Source organism: Mytilus galloprovincialis, chromosome 2, assembly GCF_965363235.1.
Source record: "Mytilus galloprovincialis chromosome 2, xbMytGall1.hap1.1, whole genome shotgun sequence".
Taxonomy (NCBI): domain Eukaryota; kingdom Metazoa; phylum Mollusca; class Bivalvia; order Mytilida; family Mytilidae; genus Mytilus; species Mytilus galloprovincialis.
The window spans coordinates 83,262,449-83,284,061 of NC_134839.1; the positions used below are offsets into that span (position 1 = coordinate 83,262,449).

At 32.2% G+C, this 21,613-nt stretch overlaps 1 protein-coding gene and 1 long non-coding RNA gene across 2 annotated transcripts; one reads left to right on the top strand and one right to left on the bottom strand.

The window, feature by feature from the left end:
- The first annotated feature begins 1,439 nt into the window (after positions 1-1,439).
- LOC143062434 (uncharacterized) lies at positions 1,440-4,644 on the top strand. The gene is made up of 2 exons (XR_012974748.1): positions 1,440-1,605; positions 4,298-4,644. It is a non-coding gene; the product is annotated as an uncharacterized LOC143062434 (long non-coding RNA).
- LOC143062433 (arylsulfatase J-like) lies at positions 4,271-14,244 on the bottom strand. The gene is made up of 7 exons (XM_076234128.1): positions 14,059-14,244; positions 13,351-13,520; positions 10,111-10,225; positions 7,850-7,945; positions 6,264-6,507; positions 4,983-5,134; positions 4,271-4,612 (listed from the first exon to the last, which is right to left on the bottom strand). Exons 1-7 carry the CDS (start codon positions 14,231-14,233, stop codon positions 4,347-4,349), a joined length of 1,218 nt encoding a protein of 405 aa, XP_076090243.1. The 5' UTR covers positions 14,234-14,244; the 3' UTR covers positions 4,271-4,346.
- Positions 14,245-21,613: the final 7,369 nt, after the last annotated feature.

Here is a 21,613-nt window from a genome sequence, read left to right on the forward strand (position 1 = left end):
TGTTATTTTCATGTAATGCCAAATGATATTTAGGTGCATACACTTTATTTGCAAAGAAGTGTTGATTAAAAGCTGTTTATCCATTTTGTAATCTGCGTGTTTCAGTCTTAATGACCAGTACAAGCTTTTTGTCATTGGATTTCTTGAAATAGAAGTTGTACAAATTTTTTACAGAAGTCAATGGTTAATTATGATGACATTTTAAAGTTCCTCTGCATGTGACATACTTAATTCTTTTTAATTGAAATTACAGAAAATAAAGTTTAATGGAAATGGTTTGTAGCTAGCTGATATATAAAATAATCGCTAGGTGGTAAAATATAAGGAAAATCTAATATATCTTATTCATTTATATAGAAATAAGAAGGTAACGGGGGATCACAAACTAAAAGTAAGATAAGAATGACAACTGCATCTCCAATTGAATAAAGAGGAAAGATAACACTTTCATAGCACAGAATCATTAATTAAATAAAGTCAGACAGCATCGTGACCAAGGAAAATAATGGGTAAAAAACATCAAACATACCTTACATTCTTATGTAGAAAACTAATTAAAACATTGATCAAAGGATTATCACCGAAAATCGTGTCAAAATATGCAGCTGTAGAAAAGTTAGCACCTTCAATTTCACTAATGCCAACATGTTTTTCGACAAACAATCGGCATTCCTATAAGAACCAACAATGATCCACTTTTAGTCGACTTGTTCCTTTATTCATACGAGGCAAATTTCATTCAAGAGCATCTCAGAAAAAAAATATGAAAGAAAATAAACTCATCATAGATACCAGGACTAAATTTTAAATTTACGCCAGACGCGCGTTTCTTCTACACAAGACTCTTCAGTGACGCTCGAATCCAAAAAAGTTAAAAAGGCCAAATAAAGTACGAAGTTGAAGAGCATTAAGGACCAAAATTCCTAAAAGTTATGCCAAATACATAGAAGCTATCATAATGCATTAACTTGATGTTCTTGTGCATAGATGATATCCTCTCACTGAATATTTTAAGGTGTGGTGACTGTATTGAATGCATCTATTCAATTAAGAATTGAATGCTTCTTTTTGTAAATTTATTGGGGTGTAAAAGCGTTGACCGAAGTACATTTTGTATGAAGCGCGGAAGCGCTTCATTCTAAAAATGTACGCACGGTCAACGCTTTTACAACCCTATAAAGTTACAAAACGAAGCATTCAATACTTATAATTACATTTTTTAGCTATGATCATGAAAACACGAATTTTATATATTTTATTATTTAATTCACCTGTGCACTTTATTGTTGGAGCACGTGTTATCATGAATGAAAAGTTGTATTGAGCAATGCAATTGCTTACGGAATAACACGTGATGTGCAGTTAGCCAATCAGAATAAAATATTATAATGAAACACACATCTAATGTAATTATTTGAACTTGAAATTCAGGATACCACAGACAAATTCAGTCTTCCTCATATCTTGACTTACAACTAGAAATTGACAATGAGGGGCCGACTTGGCAGAGAAAACGCTTTACGACAAAAAGTATGAGCAAAGAAAAGGTGCCACATGTGGAGCAGGAACTGCTTATGCTTTCAGAGCACCTGGGATTTGATGTGGGTTTGTGTTGTTTGATCACGTCTTGTGTTTTCTATTGAGTATAGACTAGCCTTTTCGTTGTTTTATTTTTTTTGTCATGCCACTTCCTTTTTTCTTTGACTTATGAATTTGGAAAGTCCCTTTGCTATTTTCAACTCTTTTTTAAAATCACACAAGACTATTGACACTTCCCATCCTATCTTAAAATTTATACATAATCTTAATTGTTTAACCCTTATTACATGATTTAATTCTAAAATCTAAAATGGAAACATTTTTTGCTAGTCAATTGTTCTGAACAAAAACCCCGTTGCCAACAAAAGCAACAAGAAGGACTTCGAAATAACAACGCCACAAGAGTCAGTAGATATGCTAATTTTGCAATTGTGTAATTGTAAACGCTAAGGGTTCGACGACTTACAGAAAAGAGCGAAGATTTACAGAAAAGAACCGAAAAGGACCAAAAAGAACCGAAAAGGACCGAAAAGAACCGAAAAGGAGATCGAAGTTTTTTTGTAATCAAAGAAAATTAGCAAATTGCAAAATTATATAAGTCTATTATAAATAAAAAGATATTTTTCACAAACGTTTATTCTTGGTTTTTGAAACCTTATACTGCGACAGGACTACATATAATAACTTACTGTACATGTAAAAAATTATAGGTAGGGTCGATTTTTTGTGGAGGTGTGCCTAAATTGGCAGAAGATAGACAATACAGATGCCTATCTTATGGAATAGAAAACATAGAACAGACAAAAAAATAAAAGATATTAATTCATTACTGTCAAACAATCGTTCTACGTGAATTATATTTATAAGCTAAGTGCCATTATTTTATTCAATCTTGGTCGCTAATTCATTTCGAACATTACAACAGTTCCTTATAATTTTTTTGGAATGTGTTCCATTCATCAGTGAATATATATAACACGGACATTCGGACAATCGGACAAAAACAAAATAAAACAAAATATCGTTTAAAACATGACGGAAAACTTTACTGGAGTTATTGAATAAATACGAATATTTCGTTCTTTTTTTGTGTGTGTATGTGTATTAAATACTAAATGAAAACACATTGATTGTTACTTTGACACGTTAAACCTGTCAAGGATTTGAATTCGTCAAGGAAAAGCCCCGTGATCTCCATGCACAAGTTTCTCTATAGATACATGTAGCACCACAGGCCAACATTTATCACCATCTGACATCATTCCACTAATCTACATATCTGTTTTAAGTGGTTGATTAGATAAGATTAATAGAAATCAACAGGCCATTAACTTTTTCACACCCTTTAATCTATACGCTATTATGGCGGCTATATAAAGAGTAAACAATTATCAATTATACCGAAAGCGGGTGCGCTTTTCATTTATTTATATTTCTTGAAAGACGAAATGAAATGACTCTGTTTTGCACAAAATTTATAATATATATAGATAATGATGTATTTTTTTTTATTGACTAATCTCCTTTTATTCCCATGTAGCCCATCGTTTAATACCGTAAATTGGATTAAGAAATTGAAACGAATCAAGAACATCGTAAAGTTTGCCAAGGTTTATATGTAGCAGGAATTGAAATTTTCTTCAAATGTTTTTTACAATTCTATTTTCGAAAACAACGGAAATGACACTTTGATTTTTTTTTCAAAAATATTTAAATGCCTTAATCTAATACAGAGAAATCTAATTTTTTTGTAAGTCTACATATCCATATAAATGTACAATCTACATTTGAATTATACATTCCTTTATTACGAGGGGGGGGGGGACATTGGTGTATAGATATATACATTGTTTTAACTTTAAATAATAATCAATAATTATATGTATGCTCGTTTCGGTTCTTTTCGGTCCTTTTCGGTTCTTTTGTGTAAATCGTCGCTCTTTTCTGTAAATCGTTGGACCGAAACGCTATTGCAAAGTTCAGAGGATCTGTACACGTTTTTATAGTAATTGCATATCAATCACAAATATAGCAGTTCCCGTCAACATCTCGCAGTACTTAGCATACGTAAAACTTAACATTACAAGGTTGCACTTTAATAAGATGGGCTAGATAGCTAGGTTAAAAGATGTATCCATGGCTGCATACGTAAAACTAGTTTATACAAATGACATGCTGTGATTGTATCCAGTCAGGCTATCTGGACTAGAGGTTACATAGTTCAAGATGTTAAATCAAGAAAAGCACTTCGGACACACGAAGTGTAATTTCATCCCAACTATAGTACTGATTCAATAGTGGAAGCTAGACTGTTAGTCCCAGATGGTTTCATAAACAACGCTTTGATGATACTGACATGGGTTAAAGCATATCAATATTTTTTTAGATTCCCCGTTAGTTGAAGAATTGAATTACAAGTAAACTAAGATTCCATCTCCCTTAAGTAACTTTGACCTTATTTGAAGTTTGCTTTTTCTTTTAGATACATAATGTTCAATGAGTAAATTGATTTTATAAACAAGTGTTGATATATCCTGCTTAAGTGCCTTTTGAGATACACCACCTTGATTCTATATTTGATAAGCTGATAAAGATAGACAACTTGGCCAATTTATTCAACGGATTTATATTAAATATATATCCCCTCAATTACTAATTGGCCGTTTTGTATAAACATAATTACATACTGTATACATGAATGAAACAAACAAAAATTATGTTGTAATATAAATGTTATTTTAATTTTAATTTTCCTTAGCACTATCGGCGAGTTTTGAAGACACAAGCTTAATGGAGAATAATAATCTTTAACGCCATGGTCCCCAGAAGCCACCACGTAGATCAGGATTTGCCTGTGGATCACTCCCCGGAAATCTTACTGGTACTGAAGATTTGTCATACTCCGCCAGCATATCTAGCATCTCCTTAACTATTTGTGGACGGCTTGCTGATAAATCTGTTGTCTCTAAAGGATCGTCTTTTATATTAAACAACCAAACGTTTTTCTTTCTTGAATCATTCGGTGTTGTTCTTGCCAAACCCGTTCTCGGGTTTGGGTTATAATTTTTGTACCCTTAGAAAAAATAGATTATGGTAATGAATGCAGTAACTTCGTAATAATGTTGTTTCTACTTATTCATGATAATATATATACTTGCCCAACGACATTTATCTAATATTTACGAAAATACGCCGTATACATCAATTAGGCAACACCATCCAAATAAATATTAATGTGTTGCTACCATGTGTATTGGTGACAGCTTCGGTGCTTAATATTTTTTTCTGCATCTAGAGTTTAAGAGAGAGACAGAAAAGCAGTGCCTTGCATACGAAAAAACAAATAAAATTACAGGTAAACATTGTTTTTTAAATCGTTTCCACTAAATTATACGGAGGTTTTTTATAAAGGTAATTAGTAGTACATAGTTCTTAATATTTACCAGGTTTTCCAGTCAGAAGTTTGTAGTCTTTATATCGAATAGCAGCATGTTTCGTAGTATCAAAACTACTGTTAAACAATGGTCTGCCAACCGGTCGGACTAAAGGATCAATACCATGAAGAATGACTTCTCTGGGGCTCTTCTCTCTACCACTTATATATTCAATAGAAATAAAAAATAAATAAATTCATATATGTTTTATGCAAAAATTACAACAATATAATAATATCTAAAACATGCAGTAGCATATATCAAAAGACTGTAGGCCTCTACGAGTTATAACGTATGAATTTATCCAACAAATCGCCTATCTTAAATTTTTTAAAGGGAAATATCTCCCATAAGATGTCTTCCGATCACTCCAGTCAAAAGTCAAAATAAACCAAATCATTCTCAAGAGTAGACAACAATTTGGTGAAAACAGTTTGCTAAAATCTTTTACGGTTTTAGAGATATAGCGATAACAAGAAAAAGGGGACGCGGGGAGATAACTCCTATAAGAATAAGTGTTCGGTCACACAGGGTGAGTTTAGAAACCCCCATTACTGTACAACATCATTGGCCAAAAAATCCATTCGATATGTTGTAAGACAAAAAAGCATTTCAGACGGAAGAAGAAAAAAAAATAATCAGAAGAAAAACAAAAGGTCTTTCCACGAAAAGTGGAAAGACCTAAAAAAAATAATCAGAAGAAAAACAAAAGGCCTTTCCACGAAAAGTGGAAAGACCTAATGATAGTCGATATCTAAAAGTCGAATCGTTCGTACAATTATTCAACATATTAAGAATAATTTTGGTATTAAAATCACGGAGTTAATATTCATTCTAAAAGTAAGTTTGTTTTTTTTTCGAATTAAAGCAATCAGTAGCCTTTGTTTGTCAAAATAATAGACTGTATTATAAATCACGCGGGTGATCCCTGTCTTTGAAGGATTGTAACAATTGCATTCAAGGATAACAAATAAAAGAGTAAATAACAATTGATTATATCCATGTTATACCTCTATTAAAAGGCTTTCAAATGGTGTATAAAGTTTTCTGTAATAAGGACATAGGCTATACTATACACGCTGTAACATACTTTGAAGATCAGAAGGGATATTTTATTTTCTCAGTTCAGAAATAAGGTATCTCTTGTTGAGATTAACAATATTTTAACTAAAATAAAAAAAATAAAAGTTTTTTCATATAGATATCCACATAAACAATCAAATTGACATATTGAGTTAGGTTTGATATTATGTGTCTGATGATTTAGTTAAATGCAGAATGTTGACATACCTTATCGCATTCCACTGATCAAAACCATCGAGAGGTTTAACCCCATCTAAGTTTCCTTGGGCCTGATTTACAAGTGTTGGAAACCAGTCGGTAACATGCATTAGTTCTCGAGACACTGTCCCTTTATTTCTTACTTGTCCGCCACACACAAATCCTACTCCACGAATTCCTCCTTCAAAATTACCTCCTTTATTTCCCCGCAACGGATAATTATTACCACCTCTACTGATTTGACCACCGTTATCTTGAAAGAATAATTATTTAATAAAGTGTGGTCTGTCAGATTAAGCCAACTACAAGACAAAAAAAGATCAAAGGTTGAAAGTGGTATGCTTGAAATGGTTTTAAGATATAGAAATATTACATATAGTATGTAGTGTCGTATTTCCATATATGTTATAAAAACAAATTGTCCCTTTGGTATCGTTCGTCCCTCTTTTATACATTTAAGTTTGGGATTTTTGGTAAGAACCTAGATTTCTAAGCACTAGCAGCAATATTCAAGTCTGGAACGGTCATTTTGGTCTAATCAAGTCTTAATCGACTGGATTTACTACTAGGTCAAGACTTTCAGACGCTGTCACGATATACCGTGTTAAGTCCGTTAAGTCATATCAAGATAAACAAGACTTTATCAGACCATGTTCAGATCAAATCAGACAAAAGGTAAAACCGCTGTTAAGATTTGGTAAGATCGTGTTTAGTAAATATTCGGATGCACATTAACTCTGCATTTATCAAGGGTTGTTCTTCCTTTATGAATAAAATCTTGGAGGATATTCTTTTTTGGTCTTTTTACTGTTATAGTGTATGTCTATTTCATTAAAAAAAATGTTTTCAAAATCTAGTATTTATTCATTCCGTCTGTAAAGATATGATGATTATTAATAAATATCAAAAATGTTCTGAAACAAATTTTCATCCGTGATTAAGAATAATGATTCTTTACCATATAACATTTCTCAAGGAAAATATATTCTGAGTAACTTATTTACTTTATTTTTTTAATATTTGACAGACAGATGTTTAGTGAAAGTTATTTACATTTCAAGTCTAAAAGAATTTAGACGTTTTTCTCTAGCTGTAAATCCAGTCGATTACGACATTGATCAGACCAAAATGACCGTTCACATAAAAACTTAATGTAGATTTCTAGCTTTATTTCTTTATTATCTTAACCAATTTTATGAAAAGTTTTATGTATTTTCTATACCAGAGTTGTAAAATATTAATTATAATCATTTATTTTGTTTTAGCAAAATTGTATTAACTACTAATGTCCCTATCACATTTTGAAAACTATGAAACCACAAGTGGTTCAAACAGTGGAAATGTTCAATATAAAAAGCAATGAAATTGAAAGTTCGTCTCATTAGATAAATTCTCTTTCATACAAAGGCAACATATTGCTTGGATTTCTATTGAAAATATTCGGACACAAAAAAGCTGAAAGTAAGTCAGTTGTAATTGTACAATAAAATAGGGGTTAATAAGTCATTTTACTGTGAGATGCTTGAAAATCATTGTAATAATCTGTTAAAATCTGTTGAGAGCTAGTACTTTAAATTGTATCAGTATGACCTTACCTGTTGAAAAGATAAAGATAGTATTCTCCCAGAGTCCCTTTCTTTTTAGCGCTCTCGTTATGTTACCAACACCTTCATCTATAGCAGAAACCATTCCTTTTAAAGAACAACAAAAATGTCAATTGTACATGCTTGTAGTAATCACCAAATTTTCATCTTTGTATTTCATGTCGAACAATCAAGTATGTCCATAATTCATTCGTTACTTGTGTCCTTTTTTCGCTACGAGGTAATAATCAAAGAACTGAAGTACTGAACATCAGATGACCGATAGTTCTTGTAGATGTTCAAAAGCACTTGTCAGAGAAAAAGATCACATCTCTGAAACTCCGGTTAATGTACAAAGATTTATTTTCATATTTTCCCGCAAAAACTATTACAGAGTTACCGGTCCTTGTCGGGATTGTCGCAAAGCGTTCTTGAGATATTCTTCCGCATGCATTCACACAATTTTTCGGTACGTGTGCATATATATTACCATTGATGTTTTACTTATATATGACTATATATCTAACGACAAAACATTTTCATATTATTAAGTTATGTTCTAAACAAAAATATGTTTATTAGTATTCATTGAAGAGATGTATTTATAACAAACGATATGGAATGTTAGTTTGCACTTGTTAAAATCCGCGTATTTATCATGTTAATAGATTGGTTACAAACCCAAACCGAAAGTTTCGTGTGCAAATCTAGTCGATAGCAATACATCGGAATGCCCTCACGGTCATCTCGATGTAAAAAGGGTCCTGAAATTGTTTTCACTATTCAACTTTTGTTGTGTCTTTTGATTAATATTTATGCATTCTCTGATTAGGTTTATATTGAAAAATAAAGAAACGGTGTAGGCAGTTGTTTTACACAAGGTAACAGACTGTTTAATCATATTTCATCCCTTTCATAGTATCAGAAGCATGAAGATAGACCAAGATTTGAAGCATATTCATCATGTAGAACAAACAATGTTTATTTGAACAAACTTCGACCGCACTACATCACTGTTTAAACTGTTGCTCAATTCAAGTATTTGGATACTGAAACTTTTCATGCAGTAAGTTTGCGATGTTTATATTGTGTTTCAATGAAGACATCATACGTTCACTCATACATGACGAAATGACGTATCACTCATATGTTCACTCATACATGACGAAATGACGTATCACTCATACGTTAACTCATACATGACGAAATGACGTATAACTCATACGTTCACTCATACATGACGAAATGACGTATCACTCATACGTTCACTCATACATGACGAAATGACGTATAACTCATACGTTCACTCATACATGACGAAGGAACTCTTGATCGATTCTATCGACTAGCTTCATTTCTTATTATGGAGTTGAATTTGATTTCATCGTTCAATGCCTTTGCAAATATATGTCATTTAACTATAATAATTACTAAGTATGCATTGATTGCTTTTGGTAGTGGTAATCGTTCAATTCTGTTGCCAGTATGATAGTGCGTTTAAGTACTTTCCTTTAAAAGGTTATAGCAAAAAAAATTGAAACGATGTTATTTGATAATTTTTATGCTTCTTTTTGTCGTTTATTTTTCTTATTTTTCTAAGTGACTGCTGTGTATTTTTCAATAAAATTGATTTCAGCGTGTATTTTTCACTTAACCATTTCTCTTTTGTTTTCATCGCTCGAATTTAAAAAGCAGTGTTAAATATACAGTGCATTGGAATATGTTAACTCAACCTGTATATAACCTCGTCTCAAGATGCATATCTACAATACAGGAAATAAATGTCTCTCTTTTTTTCTTTTTTTTTTATAGGTGTACAGTAATCTCTAGATATCTCGAGCAAACATAAGTTTAGGTAGCTGTCTTATGTTGTACTGTTACACCACTGTCCAATGTTATGGGAGGGTTGGGATCCCGCTAACATGTTTAAGCCCGTCACATTATGTATGTATGTGCCTTTCCCAAGTCAGGAGTCTGTAATTCAGTGGTTGTCGTTTGCAGATGTGTTACGTATTTGTTTTTCGTTAATCTTTTGTATATGTATAAGGCCGTTAGTTTTCTTGTTTGAATTGTTTAACATTTGTCATTTCAGGGCCTTTCATAGTTGACTATGTTGTATGGGCTTTGCTCATTGTTGAAGGCCGTAAGGTGACATAGAGTTGTTAATATCTGTGTCATTTGGTCTGATGTGGAGAGTTGTCTCATTGGGAATCATACCAAATCTTCTTTTTTATATTATATTTTAGTGGATATCTCACGATATTATCTCTTACCTGCATACTTTCGTCTGTGTATATCCGGAATAGTATTTTTGTATGGATGAATATATCTCTTTGGTGCTTGTAGAGGGGAATGAGGAGCTTGATATGGTACATACATGAACAAAGGCTGCAAATGACAAAAATTAGATAAAATGCAATACTGTATAAATCTACAATACATAAATTTAATAAAAAAAAATAGCTGCTAAAGGACTAATTTGAAAATGTATATACTCATTAAACAGGTAAACACTATGGTTTTTTTTTGTGTACTCATGGTTCTTAAAACTGACAAAACTATTATGATATTTTTCCATAACACAAATAACATTTTAATTTGTTTAAAATATTAATGTAAAAGATTCGAATTGTAAACAAAGGTCTTGGGTTTTGTTTGTTCTAATTACACGGCCGACACTCGACTAACCGAGAGATTGGTCGGTTAATCTATATTGAATATGCGGCTATATGAGCGTTTGATCTGTTAATCGGGTTGGTTATACGTCTGTTAAGAGTAAAACGCACAATTGAATGTCAGACTTTTGGCATATTATAAGAACCAAATCAAAAAAAGAAATGTGTCTGACAAAATGATATCTATCATAGAACATGTTCCACCTGTAAAAACATTTCATAGTCTGCGCAGTTTTCAGCAAAACTAAAAGGCGTCGCGCAGGTATGTAGTATTTATGCTTATAATACGCATAGCAATTTTTTAATAAAAGGCGAAAAAAAAACAATTCTAGATATCATTTAAAGGACACAAAATAGTACTTTGGGTCTAAAACATAAATTAACATTAGTAAATATTTCATAATTGTAATATAACGTGAATACTACCACGTTTTAGTGAAAATTGTGGGAATAAAGTCTGTTAATGAGTTGGACAATTAAAATTGTGTCAGTTAAGAGTTATTTAGCCACGACAATAGTTTTGCTACCTTTATATTTTCCCATTGAAAAAGCTAAGAATGAGATATTCTTGGGTAAAAAAATGACAGTACGGTGCAACAGTATCCTTCTAGTAAGAGCATTTTTATTTTGATTTTCTTTGCATTTTATTGGAGGGTGTGTCACTTCAATATAGCGTTATAAGGATTGGTCGCTGGAATATGCATGAATTTATTATTAACATTTTCATTCAGCTTCAATTTGTGTGTCTGTTCAAAGTAGCACGTTCTAAAATCCGACTGAAAGTGTCTTTCTAATACAACACAGGGTACCTATAACGTGTTGTCGTTCTCATATGCACATGATATTTGTCACTTCACTAGACGTTAACCCTTATTCGTTAGCACTGTCCAATTGGTTCTTTTCTTCTGTTACTGAATTATATATTGTTTACAAATCATTCTAAAGAATTAAATGGGAAGGAGCAGTTGTCTGCATGGGCGTATTGCATTTCCGCTAATTTTTCAAAGTCCCAATACTACGTTTCCGCAATCTGTATTTATTACTTTTCCGGAAATTTACCTGGTAAATTATAAATATTTGAAATATATTAGATAAATTATTTATTTTATCTTTTTAATAAAGAAAATGTTCTGATCTTATATCTACAATTTACTAGATATAACTTGTTCACTCAGGTAAGGATTAATTAGTTAAACTTCATTGAGAAATACAATTCCTTGGTTTGGCTTACTTGCCAACTGACATGATTGATGAATACTTTGTTAAATTAATAGCCGATGATCCATCTGACGATAAATGCATGAAGTTTGCCGATTATTTATTGGAATTTTATATAGATGGCAATTCGAGATTTCCACCAACCATTTGGGCATCACCTCCTTACCCCCGAGGAAAGAGAATGTACGAATCGTGCAGAGTCTTTTCGTGCTAACCTGAACGAACAGTTTTACGCTAGCCATCCTAACATATTTGTTTTTGTCGATGTGCTATTGAAACTGCAGACAACAGTTACATAAAGATGATAACCTGTAACTGTAAAGCACCCGTTCGGAAATATGAAAGATGGACTTCCTTCTTGAACAAATACAAAACTTGTAAACGGTGAATGTGCAACTGTGGACTTTGTACTACCTGTTGACTACAAATATTCTGCCAGAACTGACTATGAACTCATATCAAGATATATCAGATTAGTGCTGACTTTTGAACATACGTTTTCATACAAATTCTTTATTTTCTAGCATCCCAATATATTTTACTTACTGATGTTTAGTTTCATTACGACATTTATCCCTGATTTATATACTGGTTACCAATGTAGATGACAAATTGGTGTCATTCCTGACAATTAAACAGAATCCACATGCTATATTTGACCAGTCTTGGATGAAATTATTATTACTTTAATATTACACTTTTTGAAACCATTTTTATCAATTTTCAATTTCCATTGTCTGAATTGTTCATTGTTCATGTGTTGTTTCCGTATATGTTTAATGTTTCATTGTTCATGTGTTGTTTCCGTATATTTTAACCGCTCGTCTTGAGCCTACCTATTTGATCCGATAACACCCCATGTAGCAATAAAATTATACTTTTATTGCCATTCATAACTCTTAACAGACCAATTAACAGACCGGGTTTTATACATCCGACCCATTAACAGACCAGATTTTAAATAAAAATTGATTAATGTCACCAAAATACAGAATTTCGTGTAGATTTTTCACACAATGATATTATTATGGTTAACAAAATTAATGCCTGTCTTTTTTCGATGTTCAAAATATTGCATGCAAGTAAATTCAACCAACGTGTCATTTTGTGTACATTTGTGTGTGTAAAATGTGTATAATTTTATTGATGAGTAACCCGCCTTTTCATTTTATAGATCGGTTATCGAAGCTGGAAAAAAAATTACACCACTGAATTCAGAAAATTGAATTGTTTTGTCAGACATGAATATTTTTTATGATAAAAATATGTTTAAAAAGTTATACAACGAAACATACTGAACTTGGAATGATTTTTTCGATAACACCTGCTAAACAGACTTTAGCCAGCCCGATTAACAAACCAACCGCCGATATAGCCGCGTACTTAATATAGATTATCCGACCAATCTCTCGGTTAGCCGAGTACCGGCCGTGAATTAGTATATAAAATAACTTTTTGTAACGGATAATTGTACCGTTTTGATGAAAATAAAGAGTGGCGTAATGTTTAATTCAAGACAGTGAGAACTTCCCTCTGCTATAAGCAAAAGTAACGTCGTTTTACAGAATAATTTAATATATCGAGAAAAAAAATAACTTATTGTTGCATCAATAAATATACCTTAGACGATTGGTGACTATTGATGATATCCACAGCTCGTCGTGAAAACAGAGTTGTCGAATATTCACGATTGGTTCGTATTTGTCGTTCATTTTCTCTAAAATCATCCCCGCACATTCCTCGGTCACAACGTCTGTGATCATAGTGGGATTTCGAACCGACCAGAAAACCTGTTTAGATAAAAATTACAGACATCAATCGACAAAATTATGTTATTGTTTTTTTTCTTCTATGCATTCGTATATTGCAAGTCAATTCTTCAGTGTTTATTAAATTATTCAAAGAACGCATTACAAGCAGATTTAAATATCATAACCATGCATCACCGGGAAGATAAAGGATTTTCATCTTTATGTATGAATTTAAATGACAGGGCTTCAACACGTATTTTACAATTATGATTTTGTTATACTAAAAAAAATTGACGATATTATTACTCATTCAGTCAATGTTTATTTTTTTCCGTGTGTTGTTTTGTTTTAAAAGTGGTTTGTCTTTTACGAATGCATTATATAGATGTTGTATGATTACCAATGATACAAATATCATCCACATATTAAAAAAAGTTCTTGACTGTATTGGTGAATGCATTTTTTTTCTACATTCATAGTTGCTATCTTTAAAACTTTATTTTTTTCTTTCAGATATAATTTTGCCTAAGCCTTCTTAATATCGCCAAGTTTATTTAAATTTTATCATTTGATTCACCATAAAATGTATCAAATCCTCGACGTGTTGGAAGAAACTCATTTTTGTAGAAACCAAGATGCCATTTCCCAATACAGTGGGTACTATATCCAGCCTGTTGAATTTTATCTGCTATAGTCAGACTATCGGTTGGCAAGGCAGTCGGTATAGATGGCTGTATATTACCATGTTGCATTCCAGTACGAATCTATAAATATATGTGAAAACCATAAAATTAATCACGTTTTATGCAAGCAAGATATTGCATTTGTTTATGGCACCCGTTGACTTTTAATTAATTACAGATGAAATCAAAAATCATGGTATACCACGATCTATTATAGCCTAGAATTGAACTACACGTGGCTTTATAATAAAAATCACATGTTTATATTCCTTGTTTGTCCCCACTTGATGTGTCGTCCGTACGTCTGTCCGCCCGGTTTTGTTGGCGCTCTCGAGTGTACCTGCAGTGCCGATCATTTTTCTTTTAAATATTATGTCCTTTAGAAATATTGATTATATTAGAAATTGCATGGAAGACTTCGCTTCTCTAAGATAGTTGTAAAAAGATTTAAAGATTAAAAAAAGAATAGTTTTCTGTTTTGCACTTGGAAAGGTAATGAATAAATAAAATATGTGCAACACGGGCGTCATTGGAACTCTATTCTATTCTTTTTTTATTTATCATACTTAATTGATAACCCTTCATAAATTTTATGTGAACAGTACTTGTAGGTTGCATCGGAAAGATTTGTAATATAAAAAACTTAAAATACATTTTGGTTAGTACTAGCTAGATATTCAAATTCGTAAATATACATCGCTACGTAAAATCCACAATATCTGTTAATAAATTACGACGCTATTGGAAAAGGAATACTGCATATCTTTATTATTAATCATTATGTATTTTACCTGTTACACATGTATATATGTGGCTGAGTATTTCAAAATAAAGTATATTGTTATTTTTTTTTTTTGTTATTTAACTATCTACTATTAAACACATTGTTTTTATGGCTGGACATTAAAGTGAAAGAAAAGGAGGATGAATTCATCCAAAAAAGGTAAGACAAGCTTAGTCATGTTAATGTAAGTAGTATTTAAATTAAAAACAATCAATGTTCAATGCAACAATGAAACAAAATGAATTACTGTACCCTGTAGCCCCTGTGCTTAAAGTCAGTATTTCCGCCAACTAATTATAGGGACATCTGATATAATATTTCTACTGGTAACCACTTTTCAGTCTTTAATTTCCACGTCCTTTGGTCTCTGGTGGGGGTTGTCTCATTAAAGTTTGTAAAGTCTGCGACTTAGACATATCACTGTGTGCCCGTAAAATAATTGTGATTGGAATAATAGGAACGGTTCAGCATAAGATGATAGAACATACAATACATAATATAATAAACATAGTACATATAAAAATCCGGAAATGTAGAATGATTTCCAATGTGACGACTGTCCACACTAGAGAGCAAATGGCATGGATATAAGTAGCTCTATGTTAATAATGAACCAAGCCCATACCATATAATAAGCTATAAAAGTCTTCGATAAGACACTTTTCAAACAGAATAGCAACGGCCTGATAAATAATTAAACCATACATAAAAAAAAAATCTGGCAGACAGAACAGATGACTTACACTGAATTGCATGCTCTTTTATTAGTGTCTCATAAGTCGTTTTTATGGCTAGACATTGATTGTTTTATGTGTATGTATCTATATAATTGAACTTATTTTCATATCAATAAAGATGTGAGACTTTAATAAACTATTTACTTACTTTACTTTCTTCCTCTGTTTTGAGCGTGGCATTGTTTGCTTATCGCAAATAATAAATTATATGATATGGTCATAATTATGAATTAACTGTTTACAAACCTTAAATTTTTAAATCTAAAGCCTTTCTACATCACGATTAGATTACCTTAGATGTATTTGGCAAAACCTTTAGGACTTTTTGATCCTCAATGTTCTTCAACTTCTTACTTTATTTGTCCTTTTTAAAAAAAAATATTTGGGCGACATCACTGATGAGTCTTTTGTAGACGAAACGAGCGTTTGACTCAAATACATATACCAATCCTGGTATCTATGCTGAGTTAACTTATTATCAGACAAACAGGACATGACGTTTTGGAAATGCAAAATGAAATTTTGTGTACCATAGTCCATACTTCTCTTACCTGGTATCTTCCAGACAAGAGACAGGATCTAGTAGGTGTACATATTGGTTGTACATAATAGTTTTCTAATTTAACTCCTTCGTTTGCCAACCTATCTAAGTTAGGGGTACGGATCTCTGATCCGTGATATCCAATGTCATTAAATCCATAATCATCTACCAGAATAAAGATAATATTGGGCTTACTCAATACCACATCCTGTAAGACGGAAAATACCAATAACAGCGCAACACAGAACATTAGGACGCCTTTGGTGAATTAAAATCGAAGGAAGATTTCATAAACAGAAAGTTACGTTTATGTAAACGTCACGGGGATGTTCATAATGCGATTTCGGAACAGATGTATGCTATGGAAATCAAACTTTTCAAGGCGTGCATTTTTTTCAATCGGTTATTTGTTTTCAGAACAGATGGACGGAGGAAGAAGGGGAATGTCATTTACATTGACAAATATATATTGAAATAACAAAGATGTAAGGCAGCAACCATTTGATTTTCTGGGGGGGGCTATGGTTTTTTTTTCTGGACAAATTTTTTTTTTCGCCTGCGGCGAAAAACAATCTATTTTTTTCGTGACAAGCCGAAAACAATTTTTTTCTTTCAATTTTAGCATTACATATAGTGGCAGCTGAGGGTGAAACAAACAATTTTTTTTTTTCAGAATCAAAAACAAATTATTTTTTTCTCCAAAAACTGGAAACAAACTTTTTTTTCCAAAAAAAACCATAGCCCCCCCCAGAAAATCAAATGGTTGCTGCCTAAGTAAGCGTATAATTGAAATTAAAATACATGATTTTCAATGTCATCAATTATGCGAACAGAATCGTCTTTTCCTGAGTTATAAATTATATTATACTGCAATCAGCTATTTTACTATACAGATAAAGCTATACGTATAAACGTTAGCTTTATACGTCAATGACCTCAACTAACCTATAAGCCCCGCCTCCTTACCGGAACTACTGTATTTCATCAACAACGTCACGTCACGACCATGACAACGTAAAGTAACAATGGTCAAACTTTTATGAATTTAAACTTTTATGTCTTCAAATTGGTTATTTATATACCATATTTATCAAATGTTATTAATTAAGTTCATTTTCCCTTTCTAATCCCTTAATATGTCAATGTCTTACCGCCTGGACTACGCTCATAGGGAAATACCCCAAAATGGTACCCCAAGAGGGAAATTCAAAACACTTTTTTTAACAATATTTGTTACATATTTTTTTTATTTTTTTATTTTTTTTATCGATTTCAGTATAAAAACAATATACGTATAGTGTCTTGAAATATGAAATTTATTTGTATTCGGCACGAAACGGGAAAATGCTCGGTAGAACCTCGCATTTTCCTGTTTCTAAGCCTCATACAAATAAATTTCATATTTCAAGACACTATACGTATATTGTCTAAAAATAAAGAAAGAAATATGACTGGAAATTTTATTATCGTATATGCATTAAATGAAGAAATCATACATTATAGACATGTAAGATTAAACAGTTAAATCAACAGCTTGGCAAAAAACTAGTTCATAAATATTATGTCTATTATGCATTATAATTTTGCTGAACCCAACCGCAATAAATATCAATCTGTCAGACTTTTATCAGTCTTCTAAGATTAATGTACACTTTTATGTGACATTTTCCTTTTCTAAAAAACAAAGTCTTAGATAGCCATCATTATTTCAAAGCTGCTTCGATCGTTGAAGATCGAAAATCTAAAATTTGAAATCTGTTCAAGTTATCATCAGACTTACAAAAGGTAAACATAATTTATATTTGAAATTCTGACAGTTGCACAATTTTCAACAACTATCAAACAATCACACTAAAAACTTCAGGGATTTCTGTTTTATTGAAGAAATATATGGTCAAAATTCATTCTGTGAAGGATTTGTTTGTAGATTTAGAGAAGGTTTTGTTTTGTGAAGACAAAGACGTATTTCATTTTCTTGAATTCATATGGGGGTTCAGCTTTGTGTTGTTTTTGTTTTTTGTTTTTGTTTCATTAAATGGTGTGAATTAATGGCTTCTATCAACAATTGGTTCACTTCTCCAACATGCATGTACTGTAAGCAAAAATATTAAGGAAAAGAACCGCCTATTTCTCTACTGGTGAAATATCTCCAAGAGTAGTAATTAGATCATCATATAGTTCCTCATTCTTATTAATACTCCTCCTTAATTCTACGAACTTCAAGATAAATAAAGAAATGATTGGGAAACTAGGATAACACCTTTCTCGTGTGACGTTAGGTGGATTTGACTGTTAATTTTATCAAATCATATTCGCCCATAAGGCTCTCTGTGTATTAAATTTGGAAATTTTGGGGTTGAGCGTTCCTTGTGAAGCTGCACCCAGATACGTGCTTTGAACGCATCAAATCTAAAAAGTGTTATTTACTCTTAACAAAACAAAGTTTTTGACTTTTTAGCACTATAAGATCCTCGCTAAATAACCATACTATACAAGCATGATAAGGGATACTACTGCAACTACAACAACTTTTTTTACTTATAACCCACCAATGGAAAAATACTTAAATTTAACTTATTGCAAAATCATATGCATAATAATCATTAAATCAAAGTCCTTTGGTATTTTGCACATTTGGGTTTGTCTATGTTATATATTTCCTTCTTCCTTTGTTTTGTTTTGTTTTTGTTTGTTTGTTGTCATTTATTGGTTGTTGGTTTGTTGGTTTGATTTGTTTGTTTGCATTTTTTTGAGGTCTTTATTTTTATCAATATGAACTTAGTTGACCGAATGTTTGAATAAATCAAGACAAGCATTTTAGTTTTAATTTAAGCATAAATTATCTTATTGTCAGACAACACATGTGACTATTTTTATGATGGACAGTATGCATCAGAAATTCTACGTTTAAGATTCAATAAGTTCAGTTCATTAAAAAAATCAATGAGAACGAACATGTTTGTAATTCAAAGCAAACAATTGAATATAATTGGTGACACTTTATTACAATAATCGATTTAAGAAAAGTTGGTTGATGAACAAGAAATTTAATGTTTAAAATATTAAATCTGAATCTTAATGACTAGAATAGGCTGACATCACATGTTGTGGAAGATATTCTAGTAAACGCTTTTTGGAGCTTTAAACTGCACTGGAACACACCCGCGAAATCGCGGGCATATACAGCTTGTGAACTGTTGTAGGATGATGTTTGTAAAAGATGATTATGTATCATGGAGAATTTCAGAAAAGGTATCAAAAGCCCTCTCCCTTTTTCCAAAGTTCGATATTTGTTTCCTTTCTGTTAAATTCAACTATTTTCGTGTTTTTGGCCTCAGACCACAATTATTCTTCTCCTTTGCTACAATGCATCTTTTGGTAAAAGTCAAATTAAATTAAAAAAATTTGCACCGCTTCAAACATGAAATAAATGTTACTACTAAGGCTAATTTGAGGGGTGGTCGGAGGGGTCCTGATCCAGAAATCCCGGTCTTAAAAACATGAAATCCCGAGATGCAAAATTTAAAGAAATTCATATCCCGAAATACCGAAATCGAAAAATATATTCCCGGATCCCGTATTGATCAATCCCCAGATTCCGAGCTTAAAAACACCCGATCCTGAAGTCCCGAAAAAAGGTCCTGTCTCCCTCTAGTCTCTACCCTATTTTCATTTTTGCCAAACACTACTTCCACTTTCAACAATAAATTTTTATGCCCCATTTATGTGCATTATGTTTTCTAGTCTGTACATCCGTGCGTTCGTTCGTTCGTTCGTTCGTGACGTCCGTCCGTCTGTCCCGCTTCAGGTTAAAGTTTTGGTCGAGGTAGTTTTTGATGAAGTTGAAGTCCAATCAACTCGAAACTTAGTAAATATAGTGCCGAGATGGCATCTGTGTACTATGGACAATTCGTGTTTCCACATGTTTTACTTATTTTAATATATAATATGCAACTGGTATGACCCCTTAAATAGTAAAAATAGTAAACATTTCAAAGAAAACAGTAGACAGAATACAGAGAGGATCTATATATTAAAATAGCATAATCGTAGTTTACATGTAGATAAAACGCGTAAAAAATTATCCTCTCTAAGGAGGTATAATAGTTGTGGTTCTTGCCATTTAAACACCACTAGAACACACCCGCGAAATCGCGGGCATATACAGCTTGTGAACTATTACAGGATGATTTTTTGTCAAAGATATTATGTATGGAGAATTCCATAAAAGGTATGAAAAGCTCTCTTCCTTTTTCCAAAGTCCGATATTTGTTTCCTTTCTGTTAAATTCAATTATTTCGTGTTTCTGGCCTCAGACCACAGTTATTCTTCTCCTTTGCTACAATGCTTCTTTAAAATTTGGTAAAAGTCAAATCAAATTAAAAATTTGCACCGTTTTAAACATGTAATAAATGTAACTGCTTATATATAGACCATTATTAGTCTAATAAAATATGCTGCTAGGACAATCCATCAGTGCTTTATCTTTTGGGAGCCTTATTAAAATGCCAATGGTAGGATATGAATCTTGTATAAATGACCAAGACCGACTAAGGCTAATTTGAAGGGTGGTCGGAGGGGTCCTGATCCCGAAATCCCGGGCTTAAAACCATGAAAACCCGAGATGCAGAATTTTAAAAAACTTCATATCCCGAAATCCCGAAATAGAAAAATATATTACCGGATCACGTAAGGATCAATCCCAAAACCAGGAGCTTAAAAACACCCGATCCCGACGCCCCCAAAAAGGTCCTGCCTTCCTCTAATCTCTACCTTACTTTCATTTTTGCCAAATCATTATTTTCCCTTTCAACAATAAATTGGTATGCCCCATTTATGGGCATTATGTTTTCTAGTCTGTGCATCCATGCGTTCGTTCGTTCGGTCTTCCGTCGTCCGTCCGTCTGTCCCGTTTCAGTTTAAAGTTTTTGGTCGAGGTAGTTTTAGATGAAGTTTTACTTATTTATGCAAGTGGTATGACCCCTTAAATAGTAAACATTTCAAAGAAAACAGTAGACAGAATCAGGAACTTTCTATACTAACATAGAAAGTCCCTGACAGAATACAGAGAGTCTCTATATATTAAAGTAGTATAATCGTAGTTTACATGTAGATAAACACGAAAAATAATTGTCATCTCTAAGGAGGTATAATAGTTGTGATTCTTGCGATCTAAACACCATGATATGGAGAACGCTCTGAATGGCTTATTTATTTTTCATTTTTGTTATCTATCATACGATTGGTTGTATTTGTGTAACATGTTTTACTTATTTTAATATATATGCAACTGGTATGACCCCTTAAATAGTAAACGTTTCAAAGAAAACAGTAGACAGAATACAGAGAGTCTCTTAGACTATATATTAAAGTAGTATAATCGTAGT